The 26,867-nt window shown below is 43.0% G+C and overlaps 2 protein-coding genes across 2 annotated transcripts in view; both read left to right on the top strand.

The window, feature by feature from the left end:
* The first annotated feature begins 1,363 nt into the window (after positions 1–1,363).
* Positions 1,364–7,497, top strand: LOC126405631 (vomeronasal type-2 receptor 1). The gene is made up of 14 exons (XM_050069438.1): positions 1,364–1,611; positions 2,129–2,420; positions 2,513–2,755; positions 2,845–3,036; positions 3,114–3,239; positions 3,325–3,509; positions 4,056–4,176; positions 4,267–4,494; positions 4,636–4,759; positions 4,874–5,034; positions 5,150–5,345; positions 5,441–5,679; positions 5,780–5,979; positions 6,473–7,497. Exons 1-14 carry the CDS (start codon positions 1,388–1,390, stop codon positions 6,792–6,794), a joined length of 2,853 nt encoding a protein of 950 aa, XP_049925395.1. The 5' UTR covers positions 1,364–1,387; the 3' UTR covers positions 6,795–7,497.
* Positions 7,498–17,596: 10,099 nt separating this feature from the next.
* kcnab1a (potassium voltage-gated channel subfamily A regulatory beta subunit 1a) overlaps positions 17,597–26,867 on the top strand; it is a 160,986-nt gene continuing 151,715 nt past the window's right edge. The window contains exon 1 of the mRNA XM_050033359.1: positions 17,597–18,134. Within this exon, the coding sequence (XP_049889316.1) occupies positions 17,860–18,134 (275 nt within the window). The 5' untranslated portion in view covers positions 17,597–17,859. The remainder of the gene's footprint in view (positions 18,135–26,867) is intronic.

Genomic DNA, 26,867 nt, shown 5'->3' on the forward strand with positions numbered 1-26,867 from the left:
TTCATGTCTCTACGACATACGGGGCATGAGATATGCCCATTCAAAGTTTGCAATTTCAATCGGTTGCTATAGCGCCCCCCTTTGGCCAATTGATGTAATATTGCTTCATTCACATCCTCCCATGACCCTCTACCACTGTGCCAAATTTCACATGGATTGACCAAGTCAGTGAGGAGAAAAACGTGGAACAGACACACACCCACAGAGTTTTCGTCATTATATAGTAAGATTAAAATTGCCCATTCCACAGTCCAGTCCAGTTGTGACTGAAGTGATGTGTGTGTGTGTGTGTGTGTGTGTGTGTGTAACTGGATTCAGGAAGTGTTCAACAGTCTTAAAAGTAACTGTCTTTATAGGTAACTAAAAAGCTAAAAGATGGAGAGTAAAATGGAAAAGTAGCAAGCCCAGACTCTTTTCCATTTGATCATGTGTCTCTTAACTAATCTCTGCATGAAGAAGGCCTCTGTAAATTACTGTACATAATTGATTTCTTGCAGAACCCATCAGCATCAATCAGATGTCGCTCATGTGCCTGAGACAGATCACAAGGGCTCAATCACTCAAGCACACACTGAAGGTCATCACTTATCATCAGTAACTATATGAAAATATCCTCCTGCTTTCTGTGTGACAGCTTCCCTTTAGTATGATATCATGTAATAACAGTGCCATACTGTTGTGAGAAGTTTAGACTGCGTGCGTTTGGCCTTAGTTACCCAGCACAAGTCCCTCAGCGTGCCGGGGGTTCAGGTGTGTGTTTCTCCCCGCTGACTGAGAGACAAGAGCAGACAAGTTCAGTCACCCATCAACACAAATGCAGACCCGCACTCAGGGGACGAGGCATGATTTTGGAACAGTAGCCGTGCCGTTAAGTTGCGTAAAGACTGTACAAGTTACCACATGCAGCTGCTAATTAACTCGAGGCCTGTGGCAGTTTATCCTCAGCAGCTGACCTGAGCGCAGACTGATACACTGATATACATTAACAGGACAGAGGAGAACAAAGAGATATGAAATGATGGGATGTTTCTTTGAGTTTATTTGACATAGAAGTGTCTGTGTGTTTGATAGTCCAGGGTCCAGTTTGTGCTCCTGGAGGGCGACAAAACTCGTGTCGCACCTTTTGAACAAACTTAAATTTATACACCATTAATAAGATCACAAAGCTTTGGTTTTACTAAAATGAGCAAACCCCTTCTTATCTGTTTCACATGTATTAAAGATCAGTATTCCCTCATCCAGCGTCCTCCTCTCCACTTCTGCTCTCTGGTTGCCTCGTGCAGCACATCTCCCCTGAGAGCAGATAAGACACCTGTCACACTTTGCTGTTGCCTTTGCCGTCTGCCACAGCGAGAGCTCTCCAGACTCCCTCCTGCGTCTGTATAGCATGGAAATCGGACGCTTTTTGCTTGGATTATGCGCCTTTTTCTACCTCCACAGATGTGTTTCAGCAGCGTCCACGTGCAAGCTGAAGGCCAAGTTCAACCTGAGCGGCTACAAGGATGTAGAGAAGAAGAAGGTGGTCGTCGGAGGGATGTTTCCTGTTCACAAGCGGATTGCTTCCACTGATGGCAACACTTCAAGGGTGCCTGTGTCCTCGGGGTGTGAGGGGTGAGTTGAGCTGCTCATGTCTCATTTTTCATCATTGTGTGTGTCGCTAGAATGTAACACACTCATGTTAGATAAGCACATACACCTATTTTAGTGAAATTATTTAATATTTTAGGCCTTTAATGAGAAATATTTTTACTTGAGTGTATGTTTCAAGCGCACAGTGTCCTTCTGAGAACGCTTAACCTCATAATTTTACGATAGAAATTAGGACAGAGAAGGGCAGCAGCTCTGGGGCCAATTAGTCAGTAGCCTGTATTATTATGGAGACAGTATAATGCAACAATGATCAGCAAGTCTGCAAACTGTCCTCTTGTGGCTAATTTAGGTAATAACATCAAAAGACCAAAATAGTTCATGTATCTTCCAGTCATCCAGTCCAGTCAAGTATTACATTTTTGCACATAAACTAAATGTGGATGTGGGTTTTTCTCACTTCATTTCTTTCTGACCTTAAATTCACAGACAGTATAGCTTTTGTACTGCGTTATGTTATCACTCTCCCATCATCCTCCAGGTTTAACTTCCGTACCTTCCGCTGGACCCAGACCATGCTGTTTGCAATCAACGAAATCAACTCGAGGAATGACCTGCTGCCCAATACCGACCTGGGCTACGTCATCTATGACTCCTGCTTCACCATCTCCAAGGCCGTAGAGGGCACCCTCACCTACCTGACGGGGCAAGACGAGGCTGTACCCAACTACCGCTGTGGGAGCGGGGCCCCTCTGGCCGCTCTGGTGGGCGCTGGAGGCTCCGATCTGTCCATTGCTACTGCGAGGATACTTGGACTTTATCACTTCCCACAGGTAGGCCAGTGATGAGTGAGATGACAACAAGGAGAAATGAACGCTGGAGAGAACAAGGTCATGTCAGCAACAGTTATATGTGTCTCCTCTAGGTCAGCTATTTTTCCACTTGCTCTGCTCTGGAGAGTAAGTTCCAGTTTCCCACCTTCCTGCGGACCATTCCCAACGACAAGCACCAGTCAACGGCTATTGCCAAGTTGGTGCTGCACTTCGGCTGGACATGGGTGGGCACCATCGCTGCCGATGATGACTACGGCAAGTATGGCATCAAGGACTTCAAGGAGCAGGTGGAGGAAGCTGGTGTCTGCATCGCCTTCTCTGAGGTCTTGCCCAAGGTAGCATCTTTTCAGTGAGTTTTTCACCATCACGTCTGTGATTTTGTTTCCCATTAAAAAAATGAATGTTTTTTTTGTCATAAATGTAGGTGAGTTCCCCAGAGGACATCCAGCGTATTGTTCAAACTGTAGTTGAGGCCACGGCCAAGGTCATCGTGGTCTTCTCGTCAGACGTGGATCTCAGTCCTCTTATTGGCGAGCTGCTCCAGCACAACGTGACCAACCGCACCTGGATCGCCAGCGAGGCCTGGGTCACCTCCGCTCTCATCAACCAGCCTGGGGTGAGTGTTCAGTCCAGTGAAAGCTCAGCAGTCTGAGGAAAATGAGCTAAGTTGATATTGTGCATGTTTTCACCCAGGTGAACACACTGCTGGGTGGTACCTTGGGCTTTGGGGTCAAAAGGGCTGACATCCCAGGTCTTCAGCGCCACCTATTGGACCTTGACCCCTATGATGACCCGCTCACTGAAGAATTCTGGGAGACGGTGCGTTTATTAAGCTGTCAGTGGCAACTTTTAAAGTCATACACGAATCTAGAGAAAGTTTGTGACCTTATTTTCTGTCTTTTAGTTGTTTAACTGCACATTGGATTATGGCAAAGCCATGAAACGGGCCAAACTTAAGGCCAAAGCGGTTAACGGCACGCTGCCCAGGGCCGCGAGGGGAGTTCCTGATGGGCTGTGTACAGGCACTGAGTCTGTGGCACAGCTCAATAACACCTACTCTGATGTTTCCCAGTTACGAATCACTTACAGGTCAGTTCTCTCTGCTTGAATGCCACTACTGCACCTGAATTCTTTTACCTTCATGCTACTGGAATCACTTCTGCAAGACCTATCACCTCCACCATCAACGACATAGCACTACTCAACCGCCATGTAAGGGTCAGCTCACCTGAATTCAAAAAAGTCGTCTGGCCATGGAGGTAGTTTTGGTTTATACGCAGAGATTTTGGGATACCTGCCTCTGAATCTTCTGCCGCCACTGTAATACAATGGCGGTGAATGAAGTCACATTTGTGCAGCACAAAGTAATAGATAATTACAAAACACAGCGGCAATGCATCCCTCCAGAAAACACTGGATACACTGTTCTTAATGGGAACTATTGCTTTGAAAGAAAGCAGTTCTTGAGTAATTACAACATTATGTCTTGCTCTGCAGCACAAGATATAAACTATGAAGTGAAAACATGTTTTTCTTTTTGGGTGAACTTACCCTTTAATGATAAATGTGAACGATAGTGTGTCTGATGATGATGATGATGATGATGATGATGATGATGATGATGTCTCCAAACAGTGTGTACAAAGCCGTGTATGCTGTGGCCAACGCCCTGCACAACCTGGAGCACTGTGAAGACGGACAGGGGCCATTCGTTGATAAAAGCTGTGCTGACATCACCAACTTTGAGCCATGGCAGGTACGTGTGTGTGTGTGTGTGTGTGTGTGTACAACTGTTTTCATATGTATGTGTTTGACTCAGATGTGGCTTCATTTTTCTCTCCTTTAGCTAATGTACTACCTAAAGAACGTGCACTTCAGAGTGCCGCACACGAACGAAGAGATCTACTTTGATGACGGGGACGTAGAAGGCGTCTATGACATCATTAACTGGCAGGTCAACAGTAATGGGGAGATATCCTACGTCACTGTGGGACACTACAACGGCTCAGCAGCTCCAGAGGACACGATGACCATAATGAACGACTCCATCCTGTGGAACAATGAAATGTTTGAGGTCAGCAGCATTTTGGTCACTGACCATTTACCCTTCTAGATTATGATTAGTGTCATAGCATATATACTCTCTGTCTGTACTCGTGAGTCTGTGCAGATGCGTGCATGTCTCTGTAAATCTGTGTATTTGTGTGTGTTGCAGCCTCCCCGGTCAGTGTGCAGTGAGAACTGCCAGCCGGGCACCAGGAAGGGAATCCGGCAGGGAGAGCCAGTCTGCTGCTTCGACTGTATCCCGTGTGCTGATGGAGAGATCAGCAACTCTACGAGTCAGTATACAGCTTTCAAACTGTACCTCATAGGCATGAAAGTTAAACCTTAGTGAATAAAGTGAGTGGGTTTTTAAAGATAAACACGACCCTGCCTCCGTCCCTCTCTGACAGATGCTCGTGCATGCATCCTGTGCAGTTATGAAGAGTGGTCCAACGAGGCTCATGATACCTGTGTACCAAAAATCATCGAGTATCTGGCCTTTGGAGAGCCGCTGGGGATCACTCTCATCGTCATCTCAGCCTTTGGAGCTCTAGTAACCATCGCTGTTGGGGTGAGACTCACACGGGGAGGACAAACCTCCTGGTGAAGCCAACAGATCCCTTGGTGAAGAGAGTAAGGAGCTATAATGTCAAACGGTGTGTTTCACTGTGTTCGTCTTTCTCCAGGTGGTGTTTGTTATGCACATCGGCACCCCTCTGGTCAAAGCCAATGATGCTCTGTTGAGTTTCTCGCTGCTCTTCTCACTGGTGGTGACCTTCCTCTGCTCCATCGTCTTCCTCGGGAAGCCGCAGCACTGGAGCTGCATGACCAGCCAAGTTGCCCTGGCTCTGGGCTTTGCTCTCTGCCTTTCCTCTATCATGGGTGGGTACACTGTTAAAAAAGGTACACCCACGGTTCTCTGTGGGTTACAGTAAGCCTCTTATTGTGCTATCAATCTGCTCTACTTTGTAAATCAGGTAAGGCAGCAGTGTTGATGATGAGAGCTCAGGCTCTGAAAGCAGTCCGTGCCAGAGCCAAAGCAGCTGCCAAAGCTGCGAAGGCTGCAGCTGAAGCAGCAGCCAACAGCGGCAGCCCTGATGTCATTGTAACCAACACAAATAACAACAATGACGCCAGTGCCTCTGCTAACCCTGAAGTTGACCGTCTCACCTTTGGCCACCAGAGGGCAATAGCTGCTGTGGCAACATTAATACAGGTAAACCAGTGGAAAAAAAAGAATGATATCAAGCATCTTACCTGGCATTTTACTCTGACCTGATCCTGATCCTGTCGTATCTGACATTCTTCTAACCCAGGCTATAGCATGCACAGTGTGGCTCATCATCCTGCCTCCACACCCCATCGAGAACACCTCTGCCCAGAATATAAAGATCATTCTCGAGTGTGATGAAGGCTCTGTGGTCTTCATCTGTTGTATCTTCGCCTATGATATCCTGCTGGCTCTGGTGGCCTTCGTCTTTGCCTTCATTGCCCGCAAACTGGAGGACCACGTCAGGTAGGAAACACACAAGGATGCAGGGTAAATAGTGAAACACTGAGCACAGCAGATAACGTAATGGCAGCCATGAGGGTAAATGGACACAGTGGGAATAAATAAAAATATAAACATATAACTCATCAATTTTAAGCTTAGTTTGCATTTTGTAATGTATTCCATATGTGAAACAGCCTTTAAACTGATCCTGAAATTTACTTGTGGAGGAAAAAAGATGGTGTATCATCATGTTTAGAGGCAGTATTTCTTTCTGCTTACACTTCCTCGTCTCCTGGCTGTGTGCAGACATCAGCAGAAATTATGTAAAATTAGACAGCTGGCCAGCACACACAAAAACACTTGTATTAATCTGTAAAATGTCACTGGGTGTTTATTCATTTTCTAATTTTATGTCCACTTTTTCAACCAACCTTTGAGATCCGCAGCATCAATCGTCCTCTTGCCATTAAGACCATTTCTTCTGACACAGCACTTTTCTTCCTCTGTCTTCCAGTGAGGGAAAGAGCATGACCTTCGGCATGCTCGTCTTCTTCATCGTGTGGATCTCCTTCGTCCCGGCGTACCTCAGCACACGTGGCAAGTTCATGGTCGCTGTCCAGATTTTTGCCATCCTGGCCTCCAGCTTCGGCCTGCTGACCTGCATCTTTCTGCCCAAGTGCTACGTTCTTTTGGTCAAACCTGAACGTAACACAGAGGAGATGATGAGGCCCCGCGCCAAACCACGCGACGGGACCTCGACCGGGACCTCGGCCTCACTCGCTACAGCCGCTACTGAGGTCAATGCTACGATTCAATCCACTGCTATCGATGATTAGTGGAGCAGTGCTGAGAACTGAAGCCACAATATTGAGATCGTGACATAATGTAGATGGAAGATGTGCCACTGCTTCATTTGGCAACTGGTCCAGCTGATTAGGGTGCCTAGTCTTGTTATACACACATATTTTGCAATCATCTTGTTTGGGCTAAAATAAATATGCAAGATATATTGTTTACAAAATATTTATATTCACACTGACTGAATGTGCGTCAACCCCAAGTCAGCACCTTCACATGTGTTAGATAGGTTTGATTTCACTAAATAATATCCATGAGGAAAGAAAACTGGAATTAAAATTCTGGGTCCTTACACAGGACATTTTTCAACACATATTATTTTGACTTAACTTGCTCTACTATTATGTCTTGCTGAAACATATTTTACAAGCTCAGACTGTCAAATAAAGGCAACATTTTACCTCAGATATTGTTCTGCAGTACCTCTAGTTACACTTTTAACTATTCATTTATTTTTATAAAAATACAGGCATTGTGCTTATGTTGTTTCTATCAAAAATATTTGCATAAATGTTTAACACTGTAAACTTAACTTTCAATGACAATAATAATCTGTGATAATGTGATACAAACTAGTGCAACTCTGTTAGCATAATGCATTTCCTAATACTATAATAAATGTTATTTTCAGTCACTTTAATGTGTGTTTTCAAAGCAATAAATACATTTTATGTATGTAAATTTTTGGGCAGTCAATAAATTGCTTTGAATTGAACTGTTGACATTGCCATGGCTCCTTATGGCCACTAGAGGGCCACCAAATAGATTTAAATGAATGTATGACACTCACGATAAATTAGCAGTGCTAAAGGAGATCTTCTTTAAAGCTGCACACAATATTATAATATTTTCATATTAGCAATGGATCAAATGAATATCATAATAAAGAGGTTACTCATAGTGACAATCCCACAGTTTAAGTATCACCTGTCTCCTGTGCCTTAGTGTTTTATCTCCTTGTTATGGTTTGAAAAAACCTAAAAAAAAATGAAGTACCCTGCACAGCATGAAACAACAGACAGACTTAACGACTACCTGGTGAACACAGCAAAGAATATCTCTGTCACAGCTCAAGTTTCTAAGGTTATCTCCTTTTAATTCCATTCATTCATGTTGTTTCCTGTTTCACATCTCATCTCGTTCAGATCACTTCACTTCCTGTCCCTGTGTGTTTTCCCTCCCTTCTGATTACTCCACCTGTGTGTGATTGTCTGTCCCGCCTTGATTAGCCTCACCTGTGTCTTGTTATCCTTCCCCTCATCAGAGTATTTGGTGTGTGTCTTGTTTTCTCTCAGTGCCAGTTTGTCTTAGCTCCTTGTGTGTCTAGCGTTCCAGCCTCTTGTTTTTTTTAATTTAGCCAGTTGATTGAGTCTGTCTCATCCTTTTTGGATTTGTTTGCCTCCACTGGTTTTCCTTCTGCGTACCAAACCTACCTTTTGACCAGTAAAGACTGTTATTTTACCCAAACTGTTTTCAGAGTTGTGTGTTTGAGTCCACTCTCACCTGGTTCACTAGTTGTTACAATCTCCCTCCCGGAGAGACCAAAATAGAGCCAAAGAAGAGTGAATATTTGACTAAATTTTGCAAGGTGGCTCCAAATGAAAAATAATGCTAGCAGTTATATCGGCTGGATGTGGAAACGTGCAACTGTTTGATAATTTGTCCCCCATCATACCTTTATAAAGTGATAATATGTTAGATGTTGATCCACAAGGGGCAAAAAGTAAAGATCAGTTAATGCAGCTCTAAGATAAGTAGGTGTCAACAGGAGCAACAGAGAGGTTAGTGTAAATGTTGATGTAAAGTGTGTGTTTCAGCATTACTGTATATCAGCCTGGCTGCAGCTCAAACTGGCCGGCTTCATTCCCCAGGACATGATCTGTAGATCAGTGACCTCAGAGTCGAGCTGCTGCTACTCTGCATAGAAAGCTGCTGTTGAGAGGGATGTGTTCAAGGTCTGGTGGACTGTAACGATGATGCTGAAGAAGGCTGAGACACATGTGTAAGGCATGACTGATCCAGCAGAGGGAGCTGCAGGAAGTTTCTGTGGGAGTAAACATGTTGCCACTACAAGCCTGAAACTCACACAGATATTGAAGACATAAAAATGAGTAGATTGATGGATATAAACATAACAGAAATAAATGATAATATCTTAATAGGAGAAAATGTATATCAAATCAATGGAAAATATTCACAGGATTTTTATTTATTGTTTCAATAGCCTCGTACAGGTGGGAGAAGCTTCTAATATTTGTCACGGTTTTGCTGTTACTCACCGAGCGTACAAAGTGATGAGAAGTTGAAAGGGAATATGATGCTCCGTGAAACTTTGAATTTTTGAAATACTTTTCAGTTGGAGAGAAATTAATTATGCCAGTGTGATGGATGACTCAGTGTTGAAAAGATGACAGGAAGAGAGGAAGCATATAAAACAGTAAAAAAACAACAACACACAAAACAAAGTACTTTACTGAGTGTGTGTGGGTGTGTTGACGGTCTCATAAATCATGGTGAGCTTTGTTAACCTCACTCTGCAAACGACAAAGAAGCAACATTTTGTGTTGTTTCACATCATGTATCATCTTTTCACCATTTCATATCTTTTGTACATTTTAAAAACATGCTGCATTAGTGGGCAGCTGATCCTTGTATCCCACCATCTACCAGTCTGTGTGTGTGTGTGCTTTCACTCATGAGCACGTGGCTTTCCAGGAATTTGTGAAGCTGTGAAGTCCAACCAAAGCTGTCACCGTGGACGGTAATAAATCCTCCTGGTGACAGAGCGCTGAAGGAATGTGTTTATAATTTATTGTCAGCTGACGAGAGTGGACAGGAACAGTAGCGCTAAGTCAGGACAAAATGTGTGCACGTGCATTGCTGCGTAGATGTGTGTGTGTCCGTACATGCAGTTATGTTAACTTGCATGGGTTATTTTCAATTTCTTTAATCATATTGCAGGTCAAAATGCAACACAGTGACACGTGTCTGCTTTAAATAAGAAAATGGAAACATTTCTATTTTCAATTCACGGAAAGCATCACACACATCTCACTCAGCAACACCCATTCGGATTTTCCTCCCCCGCTGTTCAAGGAACACTTAACTCTAAATTAGTGTGTGCTACTTCCAGGCCACTTTTGTGATTCATTTCCAGAAGTTCTTATCCACATCATAGGCTACACCTGAAGGACATTAGGTCTTTCATTTCTCTTCCTCAGTCTCCATGTGATTGATAAAGAACTGAGTGAGTGTGACACAGTCGAAACGAGACAGAGAGCTAATGTCGTTTGTTTCTTTTCCAAATGACCGTCCGGCTAACTGAGCTGTGTTTACCGAAGAAGAGAAATTGATCAACTTTTAATCGGTGGAGACAGAAAGTCTCAGAGGAGCTTTGCTAATCATCAAGACAGGGGTGGTCCTGTCCTGTGATTAATCATTGTGGTGTGGGTGGGTGGGTGCACCAGTGGTAGTCACTCAAAGTGATTTATAGAGATGGTGTCCCTGTGTGTGTTTGTGTGTGTGTACGTTTGCAAAAGCTTCTTCGCCAGACAGAAACAGAATTAGTGAGTTCAATATAAACCAGCAGAGGGAGATGCTCACTGCTGCTGATGCTGCTACTGGGAGTCCTGGGCATGTTTCCTATCAGGAACTCACACTGATCAGTGATGAGATCAGTGCCAAATGAGGAAGAGGAAACATAAACACAGTGTCTTTGTGCAGCTGACATAGATATTTTCTAAGCTGTATCTATTCAGGAGAGTTTGACTGAGTTTACTGAGTATTAGTTCAGTAGTGGGTATTTCAGTGTGGAGCGTGAGATGGATTGACAGTTTGGTGCGGCTTCTGCAGTGATGCAGGCGCTGAGCCTTTCTGTTGTGGTGAAAGAGGGAGCTGAGCGGGAGGGCTTTACTGGTCCATCTACGGCTCAACCCTCACCTGTGGCCAAGAGCTCTGGGTAGTGACCGAAAGAATGAGATCGCAGATACAAACGGCTGAAATAAGTTCCCTCCGTGGGGTGGCTGGGCTCAGCCTTAGAGATAGGGTGAGGAGCTCGGACATCAGGAGGGAGCTCGGAGTAGAGACGCTGCTCCTTCGCGTCGAAAGGGGTCAGTTGAGGTACCCTGGAAATCCAGAGTTCTCTCGAGAGCACAATTTGAATTTGCTCAGCGAGTCACTTTGGCGAGAGCACAATTTGAATTTGCTCAGCGAGTCACTTTGGCAATTTGTAATGATGCTCATTACCCATGCCGTTGGAGCCGAGCTGCACCAATCACATCGGTGTATCTGATACAGGCAGGCCAGAGGCGAGCTAAACAGATGACGACAGCACNTGCAGTGATATTTTCAAATGCATGCTTGGTGCCGCCCCTCGAGTTGGGCCATTTTCATTACTCATAGCCAGACCCTAAATCTTTCTAGATTTGGGTCTGGATTTCCAGGCTACAGTTGAGGTGGTTCGGGTGTCTGATCAGGATGCCTCCTGGGCGCCTCCTGCTGGAGGTGTTTTGGGCATGTCCCACTGGTAGACCTAGACATAGGCCGTGCTGGAGGGATTACATATTTCATCTAGCCTGGGAACGCCTTGAAGTCCTCCAGGAGGAGCTGGAAAGCGTTGTTGGGGAGAGGGACGTCTCGGGTGCTTTGCTTGGCCTGCTGCCCTGCACCCGGCCCCAGATAAGTGCATGAAAATGGATGGATGGTATTTTAGTCTTGTTTTTAGGGTTCATTTCAGATTTGATTTTAAAGTTAAGGGTTTTGATTAGGTCTCAATCCTCTCCTCCTGTTTGTTTCCAGTGCTGCTATTGGTGGTGGCTCCCAGTCACAGGTGTGCTCCATGTGCTCGAAGTTCACTTACTTTTATGGTGATATGATTTTCAGTGGCACATTTCATTAGTGTGATTTTTTTTTTTAATTTTATTTTGTGAGTGAGTTTGGGTTCTTTCACAAGTGCTCTGTCACTGGGAGGTTCCTCCCTAGCCATGATCCGACTGTCTGTCCTTTTTAAGGACAGAGGCATTTTAATCAATGCCTCTGTTTTCCCTTAAAGTGATGACAGATAACCCACACTGGCTCTTGTGTCCTCTTACTGAAGCCCATGTGTCTCATTTCATCATTAATCCCAAAGCATTCAGTACCATATGCACCCTGTTCAGAAGCATCTGCTTTGTTATATTTCTCTACTCATTTATTAACATTTGTCTCCCATCTGTACAAGTGAGAAGTTAAATGATTGAACACCTGTTCATTCTGCTCACAGTCCTCCAGCTAAGATCTTCCCCGACGGTTTCACAAACTGAATGCAGTAACCATTTTCAAGGACCTCTCATCATCTTCAAACCCGTCACTTAATAATAATCCACAGGAGATGCTTATGCTGATCCTTCTTGCAAAAAATATACCTTGCCCTCAGCAACTCGAGAGTTTAAAGGATGATTTGTGCTGCTGATGAGTCACAAAGTGTGTGTGTGTGTGTATGTGTGTGGCGATTTTGTTTAACAAGGATTAATTCTCTCTGAAGAAACTTATTTTCCACTCTCCCAGATACATACCTTGTTCTGTTGTATAAATCCTCACTATATGTGAAGATGTTTGTCATTATGCAGACTGTATTATTCTGACTTCAAAGGGATAAAAAAGAAATCACCACATTATTCTTGTCAGCACAGAGATGTAGAGTTTAAGGGGGGGAAGAAACTGTCAGTAAACATGTATTGTTTCGAAGTGGAACAACCTGCACTCAAAACCTATTTTTCCCCTGACTGTCTTGAAATGGCATCCCTGTAACATGTCAGTTTTTGACACGTTCAGACACAGATTAATTTCAGTTTTGAAGACTTTTTGTAACTTTGAAATTATGTTTTATTTCCTATAAATGGTAGAGGTTTAGTTTCTCTTTGCCCTCTCTTTGAGAATACAGCACAGATCCCTGCGTCTATTGATGGTGTTAAGGTAAAGAAATAAAAACAGAATCATGGCTCAAAAATGTAATACTACTGTATTTACTTATGCTCTTTAAAGGTAAGTAAACTCTGCTCATAAAGGATTACCCCTCCTCTCATGTGATTATCCAAAAGCGTATTAGAAAAATATTCAATGCAAAATGAGAGCATTATGTATCATCAATGAATTATTCATGGAGATCTAAGGTTGAAATAATTTTACTCAGCTGCGAGAGTTTATGCAGGAATAAAATATGCTTGCTCTACATCCAGTATATTAAAGAAAAAGTGTGTATTAGTTGTGCACGACAGGAGCAGATAAAATTTTAATGTGTAAGGATTTATCACGCTTTGCTAGTGATAGAGCAGACTGGGATACAGCAGTTCATGTTTCACTGCATGATGGAATATTTGATGTTGTGTGTGTGTTTATGTTTATGTTATGTTTATTGCTGATATGAGGAAAAGTTTCTCCACTTAAGTACATGTAAATTATATTAATGAGTGTTTAAAGTTACCAGACAAACTGACAATGAGGCATTCAGGCCTTCGCCTCGCTGTGACCCTAAAGGCTGTGTCTACCTCTTGCGTCATATCTCTCACACATTAGCATATTTTAACATGTGTATGGTGTTACTTGTCGACTTGTAGCCTCTAATTACGTAAATGGATGCTGTAAACTTTAAAGCTGATCATCTAAAGGCAGATAAAACCTCAGCAATATAAACTCATGTAGCATAAAGTTATGCATAAAGCTACGGAAGGTGAACTCACCTCCACTGTATAAATGTAGTACTGCATATTGCCAGTAACAATTAGACTAATTAAACAGTATCTAACATATTAAGAGAAAGAGCCCTGTGTGTGTGTAGATGTGTGTGCCTGATGTGTATCAGTTTGCGTCTCAGTAGGGGTTCAGGAGAAAGGACTTGAATGACTGATTTTTCCCATGCTAGGATTTCTCTCTTAGTGACGGCAACATTGCAGAGAAGTCAGATTGGGTTCACTTTGTGTGACGAATATCCTCAGGCAAAGACCTTGATGGACAACAGGTCATCCAGCATCCAAGTGCTGCGTGCAGGCCAGTGTGTGCCGTGGTAAATATGCCATATGTTGTTGTATCCAAAGGGACGTAGCGTCAGCACACTGCAAATAACCCAGGGGAAATTACCTCTAATGCTGGGAAGTGCTCCAACTCCGCGGCATTAAAGATCCTGGCAAACTAACACATAGTACTAATAATATGACTTGTTTTACCCCAAGTTGTGCTTCATAACAAAGCTGAAGTACGTTACCTGCAATGATATGGCAAAATCTATCCCAGGTTATACATCTCAATATTCCAAGGTGTTTATTATACTATCAACCAAGTAGTAGCTTTCAGTGACACGTTCTTAAAGGACACTTCACAACCCTGCAACTTCCAGTACAAACCAGCTGTTGATCAAAGACACAGACAGTCCGTACACTGCAGCACTGACCCCAGCCGCTCCCCCTCAGGCCCCTGAGACACGTCCAGTGAGCTATCAGGGTCTCATTACTCACCTGAATAATTCAAGGCTGACACTCCATCGCTGATCTATTCACTTGACCTCTGATGACACCAACCTCCGGGTATCTGCTTAAATATCAGGAGGATCCTCGGACCACATCGCTTGACCACAAGGGGCCATTTAAAGGACGAGTGCAAACATGTTAGAGAAAGCCAACTACACTAGTTAGGGTTGCACGTTAATCTTCCTACAGGTGACATAAGTGACTCAGAGAGTGTCCATCAGTGAGAGATCATCACAGTCAGACCATGCTAGAGCACTGATGAGCACAGTGGAGAGGAGTGTGTCTGGAGAGCATTAGAGTAAGAGAAAATGAAAAGGCAAATCCATCGAGGGCAGCTGTGGCTCAGGAGGCAGAGCGAGTCGTCCACTAATTGGAATTGGCAGTTGGATCCCTGGTTTCTCCAGTCCACATGTCAAAGTGTCCTTGGACAAGATACTGAACCTAAAATTGCTCCCAATGGCTGTGTCATCGGTGTGTGAGTGCATGTGAATGTAGGACCTTTCCCTAACCACCCCCTTCACCCTCTCCCTATCCACTCATGCAGTCCCAAACCAACCAGTGAGGAGTGGAAGTGGGTTATTAAACCCTTCAACAGCGAGCCTGCATCGATGCTGACTTACTGACCATGTGCAACGCAGAACTGTGCTCATCATGGAAGAAGCTCCGTACAAATAAAGTACTGCGCGACAACCCTGAGGAATGTAAACTGTTCAAACTAAAACAGACATTTAGTATTGTCATACAGATGTTAACATCTTATATGTTGTATTTAGGATCAAATCTACACCTCTCTAGTCACTATAAAACTATAGTCGTGTTTATTTCGTAACAGGAGGAGAGTGAAAAATGAGAAGATGTCACCAGTGAATCTCAGGGATATGTTTTATTCCCTTTTATGTATTATTTATTTATTTGTTTATTTATTTCATCACTTATTTATTGATGCATTTATTGATTTCAATGGTAAAAGGATACGATACAAAAATTTTGTTAAACAGTAGCACAAATCAAAATAAAAGTGATACACATACATATAAAGAACATAAAATGGGAATCATTTTAATTTTCTCCATGGTTACCAAATATAACGACAGCTCCTTTATCCGCTGCAGAGAGGGAGGTTTGTCCCAAAGCTTCCTGCTGTGTTTACACCCTGCACCTTGATGTAGGGTGCTTCATTCAGTAGTGAAGGTGACTACAAATGGGAAGCTTACCAAGGGTGCAGAATGTGCTTGGTCTGGCATTTCACCACCGTGAAGCCAATCGTGGATGTTATCAGAATTTTAGCAAATGTTCTGTCTTGTTCTTTGTTGAATTTGGGTCAGTTTATACTCCAGCAACCCGAGAGTTATGTTAGCTAAACCCATTGGTTAGTCTCCTTTCTAAAAGCCATGTTATGTTACAAACACGGTAAAAATCATGGTGTTAAGTTTTCAAAATACAAACAAGTATTTAAGCATGTCTGAATGAATAATCTTACGTGTGTCCTTATCCTAGTCAAAATACTGACACTGACTCTTCATCACAGTGCAAGGATTTTCTTCTTTATTTCTATGTCGTCTATATGTATCATCTCCTGCAGAGGACACCAACATTTGAGCTGGACGTGTTGCTTTAGACAAGATCCTTCTAGCCTTGAAGCAAGTCAGCTCGACAGCCTTATTGTGTTAGCTGACAGGTGTAGCAACAGTATATAAAGGTTTGTCTGAATCAAACTAATTTAACTTTGCTTTTTACTTTGCATGGATGTTCTTATTCGACAAATTCAGTGAGTAAACTTGGTGAGCTTCATCAAATATACCACTGACAGTTCTGCCATAATTGCAGTTAAACTTTATTTAGACTTTATTTGGTCTGAAGCAGTTGTTTAGACATTTTACTGACAATTAAAATGCAGTGCTCTCTGCTGCACGCCCAACAAAGCTCTCTCTTATCCTTCAGTTTGGAAAAGTGAGCCAGCACTTTACTCAGTCATCTTTCATAATAAATGAACTCCACACTGAGTCCGTTTCTCCCTCTGCCTCTCTCCTTCCTTCTTTACCCACCCTCCTCATTCCTTATAACAGACTGATTTGACTTTAACCGCGTATTCGACTTAAGTTGTTGTGTTGAATCAGGTGGTAAAGGGACATGCTACCCACCCTGCTCTCCTGCAGTACCAATTAGCATGCAATCCCTCTCCACCACACAAACGATGATTGAATGCATGCGTCTCTTGGGTCCTTCCTCTCACCTTCACTTAATATACTTTCCCCCTCTTTCTGCCATGCTGCTTCACTGTTGCTGTTGCGCCTCTCTCTGGTGCATTCAGGCAAAAAATATAGTTTATACGTGGCTGGATGCATGTGTGGCCAGAAAAAAGTTTGCAGAGGAGGAATTCAAAGTGTGTTTGAAAGTTGTCAGGAGGGAATCCATAAAAGCTCTCTGGTGTTTGTGTGTATTTGAACTCTGAACTTCCTGCAGAGCAACAAACGGAAACAGAGTGAAACACAAAACCTCATATAAAAACTCTATTTACAAATTTACATGTAAAAATACGTATAAGTTGTGACTGTTTTTATGTTCACACTTCTTATGTACTATTCAAATTAAACATTTGAGGTTTAAGTTTGAAATACTGCAAATATTGAACATAGTGTTTGTTTGTGGTCACATCTTTTGCAGCCAAATATCTGTGTTCCGACATTGTTATGTCTGGCAAAGTGTAAATGTGTGTTTCTCTGCCTGGAGTCTTATGACACAAGGAATGGTGTTAAGAGTCCAAGACTCTGAAATGGTCCAGGAGGAGTGTAAATATAGAGTTGTCACTGATACCAACCCTGAAGATAAAAGGAAACAATGTGTGTGTGAGACAGTGTGTGTGTTAATGATTGTTAATAGCTTTCCTTTCCATGTTTTCTGTTGCTTAAATCCACATTTAAATGCAGAATATTTTCTATTTTATCTTCTCTTTCTGGTCTATACTTCACAGTTTGTTTGTCAAGGTGCATATTTGTCTGTGCTCACATGTACGAAGTTTGTGTGTGTTTTCATGTCATTTTTTATATGTGGTTTATGGACGTTTCTGTGTACAACTGTCATGTTTGCAGGATGTGTGTGTGTGTGATTGTGTGCATGCATTGTCGACACCCTGGCATGTTTGGCTCCCTCCTTTTAGGCCGGGGCCGGCGGTGACGAGACAAGGAAACCAGGATCCTGTTTCAGGCTGGATGAGGCTATAAGAGACCAGAGAGCACTCTGCACAGACAGACAGAAAGACAGAGAATGAGGGAGACAGACAGACAGACAGACGTCAGAAAAAACAGATAGGATACAAACCTGACGACAAAAGCAAATGTAGAGAGTTTGAGAAGCGCAGAAGATGGACAAAAACTAGAGAGACAAGGGTGTTAAAGCCAGGCAAAAGAAGCTTTCCTCAGACCTGCATCACTCTCTGGAGCTGGACTGATCAGTCAGAAAGAGGAACTTCGAAACCAACCTGCAGCTCCTCTTCACCTCGCTCCCTGAACTCTGCCCTTGAGGGGAGGGGGCACCCTCTGGGGCCATGCTAGCCGCCCGGAGCAGCGGAGGGGGTGTCGGTGGCGCACACCAGCCACATCCCCACGCACACCGCAAGCACTCGGTGGCCTCTCTCAGCGGGACGAAAGCCCACCGCAGCAACTCCCAGGATGCCAAGCGCAGTTCCTCATCCGGGAAGCAGCCCGCGCAGCACAAACACAAGGCGGCGCTGATCAGAGAGCTGGAGACCAACTGGTATCTGAAAATGTTTGGACTGGCCAAAGAGGACACAGTTGCACATAAGACTGGCATGCCCTACAGGTCAGTGAAGCCCTGTGAGTGTGTGAGTGTGTGTGTGAGAGCTTTTAAAGCGCCCAGGCAGCCACACTTGACACAGCGCAAACTGATTGAGGGCTTAATGTGTTGTACAGAGCTGCTTGTTGATGCACAGAATAATTTGGCTCCATGGACAAATCCATCTCAGAAGTGCTCAGCCACTCCTACACACACACACACACACACACACACACACACACACACACACACACACACACACACACACAGAGTAAAGTATTAAAAGCGTTTTACTTCTCTGCACATCATTAACATTACCATCAGTAAAGTGTTGTGCTTGCGACACACAGTAAACACACATGGTGTGTGCATGTACACTGACAGATTATATAGTATTTTTGGGGCTGCATCATCAGTGCTATCTGTTGACAAGTGGTCCCCTTCCCGTCCTATCATTTCATTTGTGAGCATTGTGTGTCACAGGAGTCACGTCGGTCATAAAGACCTCCGGCTTAGAGTTGTGTCACCTGATCTGGCCGTAATGCTAATAGCCAGCATCTGTCTTGCCGCATTAGACCGTGTTGACATCCTCTAACACCATGGTGACAAAACATATGGGGGCTGGAGGGAGTATTTTGATTCTTGTGTGTGTGACTGACGGACAGAAAGCGCCAATGGCGCCGGTTTCCAGGCTGCGATGTTCACAACACTTTCCACTTTTGGAAATTTGAATGCTAGTGCAGCAAGTGGCGGTGATCTAGTTTTCCCATCTTCTCCTTTTCTCTGTATCCTTTTTCTCACACATGGATATTTTCAGTGTTGGGTTACCCCCCCCCCCCCCCTCTTACCATGTCCTCCCTCTCGTCACTCTACTCTCCTTTCTTGTTGCTAAATGCCTAATCCGCCTGTGCCCCATTCCAATCATTCGAGCCTAAAGCTCCACATTCATGGGTCTGTAGTCCAGCCTTTCTCCTTCCCTCTTATCTCCTCTCCACTCCTTTTCCCTCTGTCTTTACACTCCGGCCTCCCTGCTGGTTTGGGCTCCGTTCACTCTCTAATTTAGAAAAACAAAGCAGAGCAGAGATGAGAGGTTAGGGTGATTAAGAGCCAAGGGCGACAAAATGTTGAGGTCTCCCAAATATTTTGTTCCTTTTATTTCTTAGAGCAGCAAAGCAGAATATTTCGGAATTCAAAAGGATTTCTATAACCCATATTTGTTTGTTTGGTGGTGCAGTGGTTTGCACTGTCGCCCCACAGCAAGAGGGTTCTGGGCGTGAACCTGCTAGCTGGTGCTTTCTCTGGGTTCCTCCCACAGTCCATAGACATGCAGGTTAGGTTAACTGTTGTCTTCAAATCGACCGCAGGTGTAAATGTGGGTGTGAATTGTTGTCTGTCTCTGGCTGTCTGTCCAGGGTGTATCCCACCTTTGCCCCTGCATCCAGTGGTGTAGTGGTAGTTGATAAGTTGGGTGTAGTACTAGGTAGATGGGAAGGTTATCAAGGAGGAAGTGGGTATACTCCCCTTTATGCACCAATGGCTTTTTGGTCGATATGTGGGTACTGTACTGTAAACAGCTAGAAACAGAGGTGGACATATCCTATCTGCCTGCTTGGCCCTCCTCCACTACACCACTGCCCACGATCCAGTAAAGGGATAAGCCTTTACAGCTGATGGATTGATGGACTATTCAGAGTACATCAACTGATCAACTTTTTTTGGCACAGTGTCTGGGGTTTTGTAGCTTCCTAATGGATGCATGCTGCTCACGGTCTGGCACCTGGCTGCTACCTCTTAATAAAGTCCCCACCTCCCCTGCACACTGTGAACGTCTTGAACACAAAATAAAAGAAAATAAGAATACAGGCAGAGTGCAGAGTGTCTGCAGATAAATATGCCACAAACAGAGTTGGGAAGGTTAGTCTTGAAATATGATGGGTTACAAATTACAAATCAGAGTGTAAAAATGTAACAAACATATATTGGAAACTGGGCAATAAAGCTGAAAAATGTTCAGAAATAGGCTAAATCGAAGAAACAAAAAAACAACAAAAAAACAACATAACTTTATTAACAGAATGATGAATGTTATACTCTACATATGAACGTTTTACTGAAAAGAATCAAGTCAAATGTAATCCCTTTGTAATCACTAGGGGTGTAACGATACATCGATCCACATCGATACATCGATTCATTGATTAACGATCCGATTATATCAATGCAAAATGAAAACATCGATCCATATCATCATCTTAAAGATACACATTTATTTTGAAATTCACATAGCACGTCTGTGTCACCATTTCTGGGCAAGCGCGCCTCCACTCAAACAACAAACAGAGCTCAGAAATAAAATGGTCAAATCATATTCTAGTTGTTTTTGTGAGTTGATGTAAATGATTGTGTTAGATAGGCATATGATATCGCGTCATATCGATCGCAGGCTCCTGAATCGAATCGAATCAAAATCGCATCGTGACAGACTTTGTGATATCGGCAAACATCGTATCGCCATCCAAACAAATCGATATAATATCGTATCGTGATGAAACTGGTGATTTACACCCCTAGTAATCACTGACATTTTGAGTCACTGTCACTGTAACTGATTACAGTTACATTTATATTGTAATTTAATTACTGTAAATAGTTACCCCCCAACAATGGCCACCAAACACTTTGGGGTTCATATGTGATGATTGCAAGGTAACAATTTTGTATGAGTGTTTTTAAGGAAAATCCTACATAGCCTCTAAAAATGAGTGGCTGCTTTATAATGTGCCTTAATAAAATGTTTTATTCCTAATAATTCACCAGCTGACAGTAGGTACAGGTACTTCATTAGCCACTTACAAACAAGCTTGATTATCATTATTGTTTTGATTGATAGGAGAGACGTAGATTGACAGGAAAAGTGGCAAAGTCCCACGGGTCAGAATTGAACCCAGGCTGCTCTAAAGGACTCAACCTATAGGGGGCGCACTCTACCAGGTGAGTCAGAGGTCACCACAAACTTGGCTGTGCTGGTACATGTATTTTCATTATCGGTTTAATTTCTCTGTAACAACCATCTCTTCTTTGATTTTAAAAGTGTGCAGTACAGTGTCAATAGAAAGTAACGTAACATACCTTTCAGACGATGATGAATTCTCACATTCTTTACCTTGGATTTATAGGAACAACCAATCAACCGCTAGTTTGGTTTGCTAGCTGGTTGCAAAGCACAACAATCACTAATCTAGGGGGCTCATCCCTGTGCTATTATTGTTTCACTCACTCCATACTGTTCTCCACCTCTCATATGCCAAAGAAGTGCACCGCAGTATGAAGAGCTAATGCACTTAGCCCGTTGGACTGTATCTTTTACGCAGCTGGTGCCACAAAATCCTTTTACCTGTTTCATCACCTTTGTATCCTGCATCTCCCTGAACCACCATCATCTGTATCTTATGGGGTAAAAAAGCAAAAACTTAGGCATGAACCCACTGGACAGGTTTATTCTACATCAAGTTCAGCTATTGTACAACCTGTGAGGGAAATAAGACCGCCACTATGAAAATATCACGTGCCAAATACTTCATCAGGTTGTCATTTCAAATGTGGTTTCTAATGTTATTTTAAAGTTGGCTTGGCAACATGTTCGTGGCTGCACACTTTGCATCCTCCATATTTACAGGCTCATAAAGATATGATGACAGCCTCTCGGGCTCGACTGACAGACTGACAGACAGGTGCATGTGGAGTGTGAGGGGTGCGTGTAAGTGTGTTTAATAGGCATGTTTCCAAAGTGATGAGCTCAGTGGAAGGACCAATAAAAAGGACTACACCGTGTGAATCACTGTAAGATTAGCACGACCTTCACACACTTAAGCGTACATACTGACACACACGGAGACAAAAACACAGTTTATAATCCGTTCCCTCCGGAGAATCAATACTGATCATTAGTGTCTGATCACTGGGACTGTATTTATTACAACAGGGAGTCGGTCTGCTGCTTGAAAGGACGACTAACGATTGACTCTGACCTAGAAAAGACATGAGCCTGAGATGAAACCCACCAAAAGTGCCCTTCTTGCCAATCAGCCAACTCGTGCCTCACACACACACACACACACACACACACACACACACACGCTTGCTGTCTGCCAGCTCTGCTCTCTGAGCCCCTGACGTGGATGCCAAACAGCATGCGATGGCTGGATATCCTCTCTCTCATTCGAATCAGAACAATTGCTACGATCTTTAGCTCTCCAGTGATTCTGCATAAAAACTGGGACAGAATATAACCACAGAAATCCTGGGCTTTTATAACTGAGCTAAAAATAGCCTTTTCTCCCCTTTTAAATATGCATTTTGTTTCCCCCTACAAATTACTCTAATGCTAATGTATTTTAGATAGAGACGGAGTATTTAAACTATTCCTTCTCTTAATTGTCTTTGTGCACGTCACTGACTATTTATTTAATATATTCTGCCTCACTAGATCAAGGCAACTGTATTAAAGTTTCTGTAACTGGTAAATAATAACACAAATCACCTTGTAAATTTACTTTAGATGGTGTTTGTTATTGCCTCTTTGGCATCACGTGCACATAGCCTACTATGTTTGTGCTGCCTTAGGATCACACTGTTTACTGTACCTACTTTACTGTACACTTAGTTTTATTTAATTCTGCTGGGATCTATATTCCTCATTTGTTTGATTAAGAAAACATCAAAAATTGTGTGGAATTAAGGAAAAACAATGCTGTAAAAGAGCAAAACATGAAACCAAAGAAGTGAACTGTCAGCCACAAGCAACACAATGCATCATATTATGATACTTGCTTAAAAAATACTTTTATGCTGCAATAAATTCTGAAAGTTGCCAATAATCTAGAGTTCTTGCTTTTAGTTGTAATTATGTTTTCACCAAAAAAAAGCCCAAAAAATATCTCTTCTTTGTCTAACCTGTTTGTCCTAAACAAAACTGAGCTCAATATGACATCAGTATCAGATTTTGCCCATTTTTTCATACGTTTCCTGAGAAATAGTCCTCCTGTTGTCTCAACCTGAGACTAATTTAAGATTTTAAAATGCTCTTTTTCCCCTCGCACTGCAGTAATTGAAATAATTGGCTGTTGAGGTAACAGCAAGATCCAAAAGAAACCTTGACTGGCTTTGTCTCAGTGGTCAAATTCAACTCTCAACTCTGTGTTTTATCTGTTCTCAGAACTGAGAAGCAACTGAGAAACCTATGAGCATAGCAAAATAACTTCTGCTGATTTGTTCTTTTGCTCCTTATTTCTCCTAAGGGGGGTTTAGCAGAAACAGATCAGAGCTTAGTAATCTCCAAATAAGAATATGATTTATTTATGATGAGACAAAGAAAATAATATTATAAGCAGCAACATTTCCCTCTGGGAATCCAATCTTCTGTATTAGACTTTCAGGTTTGTTATTCTGTTAAGACATGGGGAGATTCGTCACACACACAGTAAATGAAAAATCATCACTTTATGCCAATCTTCTGTCCCTAAGACAGAAAGCAACCAACTTGGCTGATTCAAACAATGAAAGGCAACAGTATCACTGCCCTTCTCTCACCGGGTATTGGATATATATTTCCTCACACCCTTGGCACAGGAGACAAAGGCGTGGCAACATGATACTGTTGCATGTAGAACAAAAACACAAGTTCCAGTTGAGCTTGATGGATGAAGCATGAGGCTGCTGCCAAGATTAGTGGTTTGATTCACGCAACAGCGAAACGCTTTGCACCTGCACAGCGCCTGATAATAATATCCTCACTCTTTCTGCTGTAGCCAAACCACAAAATGCTGTTTCATTTTATCTCCTTGTTTAATCTATTAAAACATTTTAGAGGATTGAAATAACAATAAATAAAAAAGAGGAGCCAAAGGAGAGTTGACATGTTGATTATGCAATGCTGCACTTAGTGTATTGTCCATATATTTTGTACAGTCAATGATATCATCCTCGCTTTGCTTTCACCCTTCAGCTTTGGGTTTTGATACTCAGTGATGGTAACAATGGGATTTAGTGGAGAATGTAGGCCAACACACTGGTGTTAAACAGGAGCAGGACAGTCCCTGAGGGCTGGAGACTGATCACTGGCATAATTATTGCTGCCATAGAGTCAGATGGCATAGAAAGAGCCTTCTTATTTAAGTTAACAACACAAGAGTAATGTTTTATTCTCTGCAGATCGTAGTGGGAGCTCACAGTGGGGACACAAATGTCAGTCATTTCATCTTTTTTAAAATCTTTTTTTAATCAATCCACAAAAAGGTGTACAGTGTTGTGCTATAGTACGCTGCTCTACTTGTTCTGTTTCTATCACGCTGTGCACCGCTGGATAATTATCACACATATGCAATTATTGTAAAGGGATTCACTCGCTGGAAGGAGTGCATGTGGGGGTGGTGGGGGAAAAATGAAAGAGACAGGAAGATGATGGCTAATTAGTCTCAGGGAGCATGAAGCTGAAGGAAAAAGTTGAGACTGAAAAATAGGTAAATAAAAGGGGAGAGGAAGTGAGAAAAGACAGTTGCACTTTTGTTTATTATAATGCAAGTTTCCCATACTCATGTCATAACTGCCCAACTGGTCCCCCAAATCTGACCTCTCCGTGCCCTCTCCCCCTTGCTCCATTCTCTCCCTCTTTTCCCTGTTATTCTTGTCAATGACTCACCTGCCAACATGCAGAGCGGCTCAAAGGAGATTGCTGCTGCTCTCAACACCAGAGGCCAAAATATAAGAGGAAAAAAAATAAAGTTAGATGAATACATGTGAAAAAAAGTGTGTGCTTTATTGCAAAAAGCAGCGTTAATTCGTTGCTGTGGTGATATTAAAGTTTATGCATTAAGTGTGTGTGCATGTATGACTCCATGTGTATGAATGTGTATGCTCAGAGTGACTATAAATACGCCGTAAACACATTCTGGCGTTGCATAAGCTCAGCTGACATTCCTGCTGCCAGGCAGGATCAGTTTTTCCACCCATCCTGCCGGACAATAGACACAGCTGCCCCTCTGCCTCAGTGTCCCTCCCTAATTCTGTGTGTTTGGGTGTGTGTGCATGTGTACCGTCGTATTTGCATTGAGCGGTTCAGTATGAGGGTCTGGTACTGGTCAGCTCTGGGCCGATGTCCCTCTTAAAGTTTGGAGAAAACAAAAACTGTGGTTGTTTTGATGACATTCTGATGTTGCAGGTTGGATGTTGGATTTTTACAAATTTTGCACAGATCAAAACCATTTCCAGGATTAATTAAAAATGTCAAACAAAACCAAAACGATAAAGCAAAACCCCCTGCAGTGGCACTCTTGTCAGGCTGGGATTCACCAGAACCAGCTCTATACACAATTTGGGGTTTGGACCCAAAGTTTAAGAAACAAGGACCGCCAAGTCAGTACCTGATACCTGCAGGAGAGAAGAAAGCAACTTGACTCTGACAAGAGGATGGATTTATATAAAAGAGCCTCATCATAGCACATTCACAACTTTTTACAGATGTAATAAGTGTTCATGTTTCCATCATTGCTTCAGTATGGGCTTTGCTTGTGTGCGCATGTGTATGTTGGCCCCATCTGTGTTTGGACACGTCAGCCAAGTAGCAACTGCCTAAATGATTTGTTGAATACCATGGATGAATGTGTGTGTGTGTGTGTGTGTTTGTAGAAAGAGTGACAGTGTGTGTGTCTCAACCCAAATTTCCTGATATGGGAGAAAGGCATTCCTCATGATTCCCACAATCCACTGAAGGACCAGACGTCATGTCACTGAATGCTCCCAGGAGGAGGCCAGAGGTGAGAGATTACGTGTGTGTGTGTGTGTGTGTGTGTGTGTGTGTGTGTGTGGTGGGTGTGAGAGAGGGGAAGAGGGAAAACATACCAGAAGAAAGTGGCTTCCCTATTTTTGTTTTGCGGTTCACTTCATTTAGAAAAACACTGCCCACAGACTTTGTGCAATTGTGCGTAACTCACTGTTGGCTTGTGTTCATTTATTTGTGTGTGTGAGCGTGTTTGTTATGGGCGAAACTCCGGAGTACACTTTGCTTTGAGAGAGACGGAGGAGAAGAAGTGGAAGACAAAAGAGATGAAATGAAAAGGGGAATATTAAAGGAGGGGCTGGGGGTGGAAACATGAGTAAAATGTGTGTATTTGTGTCTGATAAAGAGAGATGGGTGGAAGAAAAGGGAGTAACAGGAGACAAATGCTGGAAGATAGGCAAGTGAGGAAATGAGGAGTAAGTGAAAGGGCTTGTGACAGAGGGAATACTGCGAGACAAAGGAGGAGTGATGGGGAAACAGAGAGAGGATAAGAGGGAGTTGGAGAGAAAACGGGTAAAAGAAGGGAGAGAGTGAAACAGACAGAGAGAGAGAGGGAGAAGAGGAGGGAGGGCGGTAAAAAATGTCCCAGATTCCCATGCCATTTAATAGGGAGCAAAACCAAACTGAGCTTATAATGTAGACTGGCTGAGCAGGGGGCAAAGTGACAGCATGAGTGTGTGTGTTGTGTGATAGAGGGAGCAGGGGAGAGAGAGTGGGATATCTGTGTCTCTATATCTGCATGTGTGTATGTGCATAGAGAACATATGTGGCACAGCCCATGGAGGAGCACATGTAAAGAAAAAGCCTGCTTTTCCTGTGTGGACGTGAAGCCTGCGCGGACAGATCGGACTCAAGTTTAATTCTGCTGTTTTCCTCTTTTTGAATCATGCTTTTTCCAAGTTGGATTTTCCTGCATTTCTTTTTTT

The sequence above is a fragment of the Epinephelus moara genome, chromosome 2, assembly GCF_006386435.1.
Source record: "Epinephelus moara isolate mb chromosome 2, YSFRI_EMoa_1.0, whole genome shotgun sequence".
In the NCBI taxonomy this organism is placed as follows: Eukaryota; Metazoa; Chordata; class Actinopteri; order Perciformes; family Serranidae; genus Epinephelus; species Epinephelus moara.

Coding starts and splice junctions, on each gene's coding strand:
- LOC126405631 (XM_050069438.1), top strand. CDS start 1,388: ATGGAAATCGGACGCTTTTTGCTTGGATTATGCGCCTTTTTCTACCTC. Junction 1,612..2,128: donor GTGTCCTCGGGGTGTGAGGG/GTGAGTTGAGCT, acceptor ATCATCCTCCAG/GTTTAACTTCCGTACCTTCC. Junction 5,346..5,440: donor CTGCCTTTCCTCTATCATGG/GTGGGTACACTG, acceptor TTTGTAAATCAG/GTAAGGCAGCAGTGTTGATG.